Source organism: Eutrigla gurnardus (assembly GCF_963514095.1).
Source record: "Eutrigla gurnardus genome assembly, chromosome: 14".
NCBI lineage: Eukaryota > Metazoa > Chordata > Actinopteri > Perciformes > Triglidae > Eutrigla > Eutrigla gurnardus.
Genome location: NC_139937.1, coordinates 25,949,291 through 25,960,403, shown reverse-complemented (window position 1 = coordinate 25,960,403; position 11,113 = coordinate 25,949,291). Strand labels below are relative to the sequence as shown.

The window sequence follows — 11,113 nt, the reverse complement described above, 5'->3', positions numbered from 1 at the left end:
AGTGTAATCCATTACTCGGCTTGGTGTAAGAAGGAGAGATCCAGAGAGAAAGCTGGAGCCGTTTTTTTTATTCGCTTCTGTTCGACACACAATGACTCATGTGCTCCTTCACCAGCTTGGCCCAACATTTCCTCTGTAATGTGTCTGGAATGGATATGCCCCATTTATAATAATCGCTCTTCTTAATTGTTGGCAGTTGTTGCATTCTATCATTTTTCCTGCAGAGCCTCCGGGTGGCCGAGTTAATTTTACATCTGAAGAGTTTAATTTGAGGCTCTAATTACGGAGCATTGTTGTTGGCAGAAAATCCTCTTTCCATATTTGCATTTTTTTAGCCGATACTCATCCGGGGGAATTAACAGGAAGTCGAATAAGCTGATCCCGGATCAGCAGCAGCGCCGGCAAACCGTAGCCAAGTTCAGAGTTTGTTCCGTCCATCTTGTTTGAAATGTAAGTCCTCAGATATCATCACTTTGATTTATAGCTATTGTGTTTCTAAACTGATGTCCAAATTAAAGGAGCAGTTTGTCCTGTTGAGAAATTCTTATTCGCTTTCCTGTCAACAGTTAAGATGAGATCAGGAATTAACTCCAAGATATAATCTGGTTTCTTCGGGGCGGTAACAGTTGGTTTTCCTGTTTTCCTGGGGGCCGTACGGGTTGGTTTTCCTGTTTTCTTGGGGGCTGTAACAGTTGGTTTTCCTGGGGGCCGTAACAGTTGGTTTTCCTGGGGGCCGTACGGGTTGGTTTTCCTGTTTTCTTGGGGGCTGTAACAGTTGGTTTTCCTGGGGGCCGTAACAGTTGGTTTTCCTGTTTTCTTGGGGGCTGTAACAGTTGGTTTTCCTGGGGGCCATAACAGTTGGTTTTCCTGGGGGCGGTAACAGTTGGTTTTCCTGTTTTCTTTGGGGCGGTAACAGTTGGTTTTCCTGGGGGCCGTAACAGTTGGTTTTCCTGGGGGCCGTAACAGTTGGTTTTCCTGGGGGCCGTAACAGTTGGTTTTCCTGGGGGCGGTAACAGTTGGTTTTCCTGTTTTCTTTGGGGCGGTAACAGTTGGTTTTCCTGTTTTCTTGGAGGCGGTAACAGTTGGTTTTCCTGGGGGCCGTAACAGTTGGTTTTCCTGGGGGCCGTAACAGTTGGTTTTCCTGGGGGCGGTAACAGTTGGTTTTCCTGTTTTCTTTGGGGCGGTAACAGTTGGTTTTCCTGGGGGCCGTAACAGTTGGTTTTCCTGGGGGCCGTTGGTTTTCCTGTTTTCTTTGGGGCGGTAACAGTTGGTTTTCCTGTTTTCTTGGGGGCCGTAACAGTTGGTTTTCTTGGGGGGCCGTAACAGTTGGTTTTCCTGTTTTCTTGGGGCCCTGATTGGTCTCTTGGCGGTAGAGGGAGAGTGAGGGTTTTAAATTGGATTGTGGAACATCGTAGAGGTCTTGCTTTCCTTTTAACTGTGTTTATTGAGAATCTTTGACACAGAACTTTCCGTTGGGATGAATTATTTCTACCTCATGCTGTCATTTCTGTCTGATCCCTCCTAGCTGGAGCTCTGCGGTAAGAAATATGGCAACGTATCGGTATCTACTCTTCTGAAACTGCAAACCAAATTTAATTAACTGACTCTGACTTCACTGGTCCTTTTTTTTAAACAGAAGAATAAATAGGCAATAAACTGATGCCAGATATTTAATAGCTTTCCCCCAGTGTGAACCGAGCCTGAAAGCTTTCTAAATGGATTGGTCCAAGTGTTTATTTACTTCACTTTTGCTGTCGTTAAATCACCAGGCCTCATTTGTCTCACCACGGCGGAGCCGAGGAAATCGCTCTTGTTTGCGTGACGGCGCCCCTGTTTATTCACTCCTGATTGCTCGTTCTTGTTTAGAGTGCTCCCCTTCACATACAGTATAATGGTGCTGTTTGTTTGGGATGCTGGAGCAGTCTGACCCGCGGTCACCTTTAAACAAATGGATCAACTTCTAGTGCTTTGATGCTTGCAGTCGGTCTAAAACACAACACAAGTGTTTATGTTGGCGCAAATGACTTAAAGGGGATTTTAAACCAACTGAAATCTGGCCTCGATGACGACTAAGGGCTCTGCTTGCAATACACGTAAACACCAGCGGGTGGCACTGTGTAGCCATAAACATCACCAGCTCCTGAACATGCTGCTCCTGCCTTTTGCTCTGTTTTTGAGGAATGTTTATTGCACTAAAAGCATACTGGCATGTTTAATGGCTGTGTGTGGAGGGAGTCGGCTTTTCTGTGGCCCCATTCCATCAGCTTAATGGTGTGTTTGCTATTGCATTCACTCCCATTTACATGGCCCATATACCCCTTCTAATGTAACGCTAATTGTTGTGTTTGGGCAATAAAAATAAAAATAAAAAAACATTGCATCGATGTTCCACACGAGGGAATGTTTTCCCCATTTGCATCGCCGGCTAACGCGCTTTGAAAAATATTTTGCCTTCGCAAGAAATGTTTTGATGGCGAAGCCGATGGAGGCGGGTCATTCTGGTCTGGTCTATAAAAGGAACGCTGAGCTTACTGTTCCACTGATGGCTCATCAGTGTTGTGTTTATGTTGAGGGGAGCGAGAGACGGGGGAGAGGAAGTATGCCACCTTAGACCCGCCTCTTCTCACAGGAAGTATGCACACAGTCAGTCAGAAAGTCACTTTAATTTCCATTTTATGCTACTTTCTACTTCTACTCCCGTCCACGATCAGCTTTTAAAAGAGGATGTTATAGATTAAACTCTCCAACGGCCCGTTCTGCATGACGGGGGACCTTTAAGTACATTTTGCTGCTAATTCTTTTACTTAAGACGAGACATTTTTCTAGTTTTCTAGATGCAAGATATCTGGCATTTTGCAATAAATATCTTTAAATGTAATTAATTAAACATTTTAGTCTTAAAAACATGGCGAATATAGTATTTTTTATGGATGAAAGAAGAATTTTGAGCCCCACATAGTTTTTTTTTTTAGAAAACTTAATACAAACTGTCTTAATGTGATCCATTAACTGAGGGAATTTCAATGGAGTTTCACTTTCTTTCATTACATTTTTTGACCTTGACCCACTCACCATGGATGTCTCTCCTAAAATATGTTTGTTAATCATGACCCAGTATATATTTATTACTTAATTAAACAATCAGGACATCACTGCAGGAAGTTCACAGCTTCAACAAACCAGCCACGAATACGACGAGGCCGTCCCACATCAGACACATCAGGACCCCGAGTCCTCCATCTATGCTTTGTCGGGTATCTCTCCCATCATGCACCAGGAGCCCCCCACCCTAAAAAACGCCATCCCTGACATTTATCACTCGACATGAAGAGTCCCAATGTCAGACAATGCTTAAAGAAACACATGGCGGGCGGTGACATTATTAATCCGGACAGCCTGACACGGCCGGCTCGTCGTTTGATGCAGCGGAGTGACTCGAAGACAAGCGATGGACTTCCTCAGCGACGCCTCGTTGGATGAATAAAACATCAGCGCCGGTCGCTGCGACAGAATTGAATTTTCCGATACAGGAGCAGAGACGGTTTGTGGATCACGGGATTTATTACATTCTGTGACCCGCCTCTGCAGAACAATGTTTCAAAGGCTGTCAGCTGTTTAAGGCCACTTCCTGCCCGGTGGCCATTTTCAAATTGTTCTGACTGCATTGATCATCATCACGTGCTAGTTGGGAGTCGGAAAACGGGGGGTGAACAAAACCATCGCCTCTGTATTCTGAGGTAAACGCAGGTTTGCTTCTCCCAATGATGTTTGTATCAGGATGTGTGTGTGTGTGTGTGTGTGTGTTCTGCATTACAAAATGCAAAGCACACGAGAAATTCCCTTTTTGTAGGGCCCGTTTACCCACAGAAACCAGCTGTTTTCTCAGTCGGTCGGCGGCGAGGCGGCGGCGGCGGCCTCGCTCATCCGTCCTCGTGATAAACTCGGCTGTCAAGCGGCCGGCGCAGGCTTCATGCGAGCTCAGCGACCGGACTCATGTGTAACTCGGCCCTTTTGAGAAAATACCGACTTGACGTGTCTATTTAGTAGTTTTTTTAAGAAAAGGGCAGCAGTTTGGTGTTATATGTTGTTGGATGGAGCACCTCAGCACACACTGATGAATAATCCATAAGGTGGAATTGTTTGAAATGCCTCGGTGATTACATTAATGGTCTGGTTTCAGCTGGACCACGTTTACACTCATGGCCACTTTATTAGGCAACACCTAATGCAACCCGACAGCTCTGCACAGAGGTCTGTTTTTGTTGACCTTCTGTTCAACTTTTCTATGTTTTATGTATTATTGGACTACATTATGTCCATCCATCCATCGTCTACCATTTATCCTGTTTTCAGGGTCGCGGGGGGGCTGGAGCCGATCCCAGAACCGGGAATCGAACCCGGGTCCGTCTCGCTGTGAGGCGACAGTGCTACACCACCGTGGAGCCCGACATTGTCAATTTATTAATTTATGTTGTCGTCTCTACATGCACGAAGGTGGCAGAACATTAGAAACATCTCTCTTTTTATTATAGTCCATTATATTATTATTACTACGATGACCACGATGCTAACACATATAACACGTTGCGTTGAGTTGCATTAGATTGTACAGCCGTCCCTAATGAAGTGGCCCCTTGAGTGTAATGTGTAGCGCATGCTAGAGTAATAAATCCTCATTCCATCACAAAGCCCGTCTCTATGATTACAAACTGCCCTTTTGTCTGTGATCAAGTGCACAAAGCGCTTCACAGATTTACCTGCTTTCACAAGAAATGCTCTTAGATAAAAAAAAAAAAAGCTAATTCAACAGTTCTTCTTCCCCCCTGTGTTCTGTAAATTACAGACAGGATGACGCCATTAAGGCTGCTGAGGGGCTTAATGGTGAAAATGTGAGGTCAAACACAGTACAAATTACCTCAAAATTAGCTCATCTCACCATATGAACCTGACATAAAAAAACCCTGAGGAGTTTCAGGTGTCTGGTGTTAATAAGTGCAAGTGTACACTTTCAAACTCAACGAGAAAAAAACACCACTTTGATTTGAAGAATCATCCGGAGACGGAGACGGAGACGGAGGGAGGAAGATCCGTCTCATCCGGAGTCCATTAGAGTCACTGACATTGTCAGGAACGTCGATGACACTAATGGTCTACATTGAATACACTGATCGGAAGGGTATCCTGGGGCAACTTTTTGCTATCGCGGCGTGACAATAAGGACCAGTAAGGACGGTTGTGGGTGGGGTGATCAATATTGAATCCAATCAGACCGTTATTTTTCTCATTCCAGCGTTCAGGTGCGTCCGTGGAGGAATGCTGCGCTGGCTCTTCGGTGGTCATCCGTCTTAGTTAAGACCCAGAAAACACCGTGTCTACACTTTAGCTTCTATCCTGCTTATGCAAACACTATGTAAACGAGCTTTTTCTAAACTTCCCGTGCAGCAAACACCTCGTCACTGATGCATAGACGATAAATTCAAACAACGACGTGAATGTGATCCAGTGTGATGGATTCAAACTTTCCTTCAGTTCAACGGCAGCTCCGACGCTTCGTCCAGATCTTTTATCACACGGTCTTCATCAGCATATAGATCAGTCACACAGAGATGAAGCCTATAACAGCTACCGAGCTTTCATGTCAGCAGATTTGTCTCCATGGCAACTGAGCCAAATCCATCCTCTGATGAAGGCTAATAGCTCCAGAAAAAAAAGCGGGTAAGTAGACCCTGAGATAAGATGCTTTGTTAAGCTCGACATCATTAGTCATTATAATTTGTGCTCATACACCAGGATGACCTTTCGGAGCCAATCCGAGGCCTAATGCGTCTGAATATAGCCTTATATAGAGGAACAACACGCACACAAGCATTATGGTGGAGCATTAATGTGGTTCTGTGGTTCTTCATAAGCATCTAGCAGAGGTGTCAAAGGACAGACATGCTATCCCCGTGAAGGACATTTCTATCGGCTGTTTTTCTTTCAAGGCTAACTGAGTCTTGCATCACATTAATAATAATACAATAATCTATAATTCACCTCAAATGCATTAAAACTAAAATAATGAGCCTGTTGAAAATGTGAGGATTAGAAAATACAGATATTTGTTGGAGGGAATAAAAGTAAAGTTCATGTACTCAAATTAAGTACAGATAACTGAAAGTCTACTTAACTACAACAAAGTATTTTTACTTCATATACTTACATGACAATATGACACTTGTCAGTTAGCGACGGGTGGATCTGACGAGTTCGGCAACTTAACTGCATCTGGATCCATCTGGATTCTGGTGCGAAGCTGTTATCAAAGCTAGCTTCATAATTCAAGGTCAACATTACAGCTAATAGTTGAAATAACTTTAGTAGCTAATTGCATTGGTAGCGATCTGTCAATCACAACGTAGCCACGCCCTAAATCACTCCCTGCTTTATGGTCTATTTGAGTCTAAATGCACGTCATGCTGAATTTTAGAAGACTTGAAACTAGCGAGACCATAAACTAATATTTACATTATTAAATGAGGTAATAAATCAGTTATCATCAACCTGATGGCCAGTCGAGACAAGTTCAACACACTTCCGCTTTGGCTTCACTTTTCCGAACCGGAAGTCGACAAGGCGGTAGGTACGTAACTTCCGGCTACCGAATTAGACCTGTCAAATCAAAAGTTGCAAAGCGATGACGCTACCTAAAAAGAATAATTAAAAAAAACTTCTTTAACATACATTCGAGGTGATATTTTTGTTTCGGTTTGACAGAGGAGTCTTTTTTTTACAGAACCGGAAATGTCTTCAAATCGAGGGTAAGTGTCGTCAAACCGTGTTTACGTTTTACGGTAACTGCTAGCTTAACCGGCTAACTTAAAACTAGCTTAAATGTCACGTCAACGCCAGCGAAAAAGCGACGATGACGTCACAAACCGGTGATTATAGGATAATAAAAGTGGAACTAGCTAACTTAATACACTTAAAACAAAAATACAATTAATAAAAAATATGGATGTTTTGTTTCTTTTCCCCTCAAACGAGTTCATCAATGAGATCTTTCAAATAAACGATGAAACGAAGGATTTTTTTTAGAAAGTGATCTCTTTTTTATTTAATTGTATTGCTGATTGTATTGCTGATTTAATTCCTGGGACTGTGGAGACATCACAGCTATCCGCTAAAGCTCCTCCAGGATTAGACGACCCGTTTCTCCGGGAGGGAGGAGGCAGAGTTTCTAACGCAGAGCCGTTCAGACAGAAACCAGCAGAGGACGGTTCCGCTTCTCCTCCTCCTCTATACGTTAACATTTCCAGCCCTCATCTTTTTTTCTGTCTTTCTTTACGCAAGCGGACGTCCGCGGCACGGCGACACGGTGCGCACTAAGCGGCTGGGAAGCGAAGCGGCACCACGGCGGCGGGCTGACGGACGGACGGCGGGTACCGGAGCGACGACGCGGCGGCGTTTCTGCCCTTATTTTGGGGTTGGGAGAGCCCGACGGACCGGATGGTGGATTTGTTTCTCCTGTGGATTTTTCTGGGATCGGAGGGGGAGAGGATAACTTCGCGTGGGACATAAAAAAACCCGCCTTATTTCATGTCATCCGCCGATCTGTTTCGCCAGTAAGAGAGGGGAGGAAGGCGGGAGGAGGGAGGAGGAAAACGGGGGGGGGAATGACAGATCGGGCGACATGAATATACACGCGTTTCCTTCCACCAGCTGGACAGGATAAATAGCACACGGTGTTTCTGTAAAGAATGTGTTATAATGCGATGCTACGCGGTTTAACACGGAGGCAGGAAGGGATGCTCTGCTGCACGCTTACTGCTGTTTGCACCGGAGGGCAGCGTGTTATTGACGGGTCTGAATAATGCACCGAGACGCAACTTTGTTCACACACACCGGCAGATGTTATAATCACATCTAGTGCTGTTAAAAGGCCTGTCGTGTGCTGAGCTCTGGTACTCTGAATATAGCTCAGTGCTCCGGTGCTTTTCACCCGAAGCACTGTTTACGCTTTACAAAAAAAAAAATAATAATCCTGCAGTCTGATGATGATTGCGTTATGTAGGCGAGATTACATTTAATGTGATTGGTCCGCTGTGGGTGTGGGCCCTGACGTCCCTTATATTGATACAATCGATAAGGAGGTGAAGCTGCTTCTCTGAGGGTCACGTGTTTTAAAAATATCACGCATATCTCGCGTTTCCACATGCCCCGACGCAGCAGAGGAGCCGCGCAGTAACACTGTCAACCTCCTCCTCCTCCTCCTCCTCCTCCTCCCTCTGCGTGCTGGGAGACGAACACCACAGCAGCGTCTCCACAAAAGTTTCAATGGTTTTCCGAAAGTTGCCCGGTGTGTCGGCGTCGGGCATGGGTCTGCGCCTGTCCCAGAAGTTCGTGTTTCTCCTCTTCCTCTCCGGCTTGGTAACGCTGTGTTTCGGGGCCCTTTTCTTCCTGCCCGACTCCGTGCGCCTCAAACGCATTTTCCTGTCCAAGACGGAGACGCAGCCGGTCACCGTCGGCTCCGGGTCCGAGAACGATGTGGCCCGGGAGCACTTGAAAAGACCCAAGGAGCAGCAGCCGGAGCTGGAGCACCCGCGGGGGGTCATGACCTCGGTTAAAGGGGAGACCAGCACCAAGCTGAAGAGCCTGAGCCGCAAGACGCCCCTCTCTCGGGAGGCGACCGAGGAGCGGCTCGCCGGGGGGAAAGCGCAGGAGGACTTCACGCTGCCCCGGGCCAAACCGGAGTCCGCCTCGGCCATGGCGACCTCCTCGGACCGCAGGGCCACCTCGGATACTTTCAGTTACAACAAGTTCAGAGGCTGTCTGCTCAAACCCCCGCTGGGGAGGGACAACGGCAAACCGGGGGACCCCAAGACCGAGGAGCGCCGGGAGAAAGTCAAAGAGGTAGGGGGGTAACAGCGACCTATGGGGGGTAACAGCGACCTATGGGGGGTAACAGCGACCTATGGGGGGTTATGATGGCAGTTTAACATGCACACTTCACACACAGCCTTATGTGGAAATACCATAATGTTCTGTTCATATTATGGGAAGTTGAAGTCCAAGAAAAACAAAAAGAGGAAGTGCTTTTGGGAGGTTAATCCAGGACAATATGAATAATGTCTTCATCTATCAGTGTTTAAATAATCCCAGCCAGTCACATGACATCCCTCAAAAATAGTAAAAATAAGCAGTTTTTAAACATTTCTGTGCTTCATGGACAAATACGTTTCAGCTGAATGGCAGCGTGTTGGTGCTGTCAAAACAGATACATGGTAGTCTGCCTTTATTAAAACAAAGTAGGCACGCACAGTTGAAAGACTTAATTATGTTTCCGTCGTGGGATTTGATTTGTCTGTTATTTTCCTGACAATACAGACGGTCTCTCTGTGTCGGAGCGGTGGGAGGCTTGTTTGCCAAGCTCCTGTCAGACGGATCAAAGAAAGCCCCCCTCAATCATATCAGTTGTCCACATTTACCCAGTGTCTTTGCCTTTTTCTGGTAGATGAGTTTCTGTTGACTTTGTGTTGACAAAGACGGAGTAGAGTGGCAGCGGGACTGAAGATGAGTTGAATACCGTTTCTGCTGTTTTGGATGAAAAGTGTGTTCAGGAGAAACGATACTTGGCAGATGCTCTATGTTTCATTGCGTTCTGCGGAATAATCTTATTAAAACTCTGATGAATTGCTTTGTGCATGTGATCTATTAATGATCGGATATTTGTTATGTCGTGGAGCTTTATTAATCGCGCTCCTTCAGGTCTTTCTGTATTTTAAATGTCCTCACACAAACCCCCTGCACATGATGTGACATTGTGTGGTGACACTCTGGCCAGGAGCTCTTCATTCAAGCCGTGTGCCAGCCTTTGTTGAGCCCTGTGGGTCCAAATGAGGGCTTCAGAGTGGGAGCGTCTGTGGATCGCACATCTGTACCCACTCAAGGCAAGAAGTGAGGCTTGTAAGGGGGAGGGGGGGGCAGGGAAGCCATTGGGTGTGCAGATGGGTTTCAGCCTTGGCATGTGACACGGATAGGCCCTGTTGTCACTCTCACTTCCAGCCTGCTGTCACCCCTCTCACGCTGCTCACATGCCTTTCGTATCTAGAGGTGATGTGGGCCGAGAGAGTGATTCGCCCACGGAGCTCTCGCTGACTCATTCTCCTTTTGATGCCGTTTTTTTTTCCCCCACCAAATCTCAATGTGACTTTGTCGGCGAGGTCCGTTCAGCTGAGCTCGGCAAAGTTCTCGCCGAGGGGTCGCAGTCGTTCCGCCACGCCCTCCCTCCCCTCCATTACGGTTGCAGAATTTGTAATTGCGTTTCCTTTTAGTGAAGACCTTTTTTATTGAGGTGTTGAAGAGCAGACAGGCCCCCTTTTCACCTACAATGCATGTCCACGGATTATACTGCATTTCTGTGGTTGGTATTGTTGTTGCTTCAGTTTCCCCTGTCTCCAGCCTGCTGGCAGCGTTCCAGGCGGCTTCTCTCCTTCCTGGAGGCTCACATTCATGCTGACACACTGGGAGCCTGTGCTTTGTCCAGGTTTAGAGATGTAAAACCAGGGAGGGACTGCAACAATACAACTAACATGTTTTCATGTTGTTTCTTTATCTGCCTTGATGTACATTTCTGAGAAATCCTCCAGAATTGAATTTCTAGTTGTCACTCCACAGCTTGTTTTGTTGTGTGCCGACAGAGCGGCTCTGTGAAAGCAGTTGTTTCCCACTGTAAGGGAACGCAGTGAGAGGGTATCCCCCTTCCAAAGCCAACAGAAAGGATCTGGTCCGGCCCACTGAGTGCCTCAATGCCCGTTGCTGTGAATGAGCATCGCTTTTCTCTCGCTAGAAAGCAGACTCCCCTACCTTCTTCCTGTGTGTGTGTGTGTGTGTGTGTGTGTGTGTGTGTGTGTGTGTGTGTGTGTGTGTGTGTGTGTGTGTGTGTGTGTGTGTGTGTGTGTGTGTGTGTGTGTGTGTGTGTGTGTGTGCGCCCGCTGCCAAGTGAGGGTGAAACCAGGGACAATGGCAGCCTGATCACACAAGGCAAATATTTGAAGGCAGCCCACCGCTCGCTGCGTGCACACGGGATACCAGCAAACGCTGCCAAAGTTTACCTCCCCGCTAGTCGAACGTT

The 11,113-nt window shown here is 46.4% G+C and overlaps 1 protein-coding gene across 2 annotated transcripts in view; it reads left to right on the top strand.

The window, feature by feature from the left end:
• The first annotated feature begins 7,231 nt into the window (after positions 1–7,231).
• Positions 7,232–11,113, top strand: part of LOC311024414 (mannosyl-oligosaccharide 1,2-alpha-mannosidase IA) — a 152,351-nt gene continuing 148,469 nt past the window's right edge. For both annotated transcript variants that reach the window (XM_084026812.1, XM_084026811.1), the window contains exon 1: positions 7,232–8,892. In XM_084026812.1, coding sequence (XP_083882938.1) covers positions 8,317–8,892 — 576 coding nt within the window. In that variant the 5' untranslated portion in view covers positions 7,232–8,316. The remainder of the gene's footprint in view (positions 8,893–11,113) is intronic.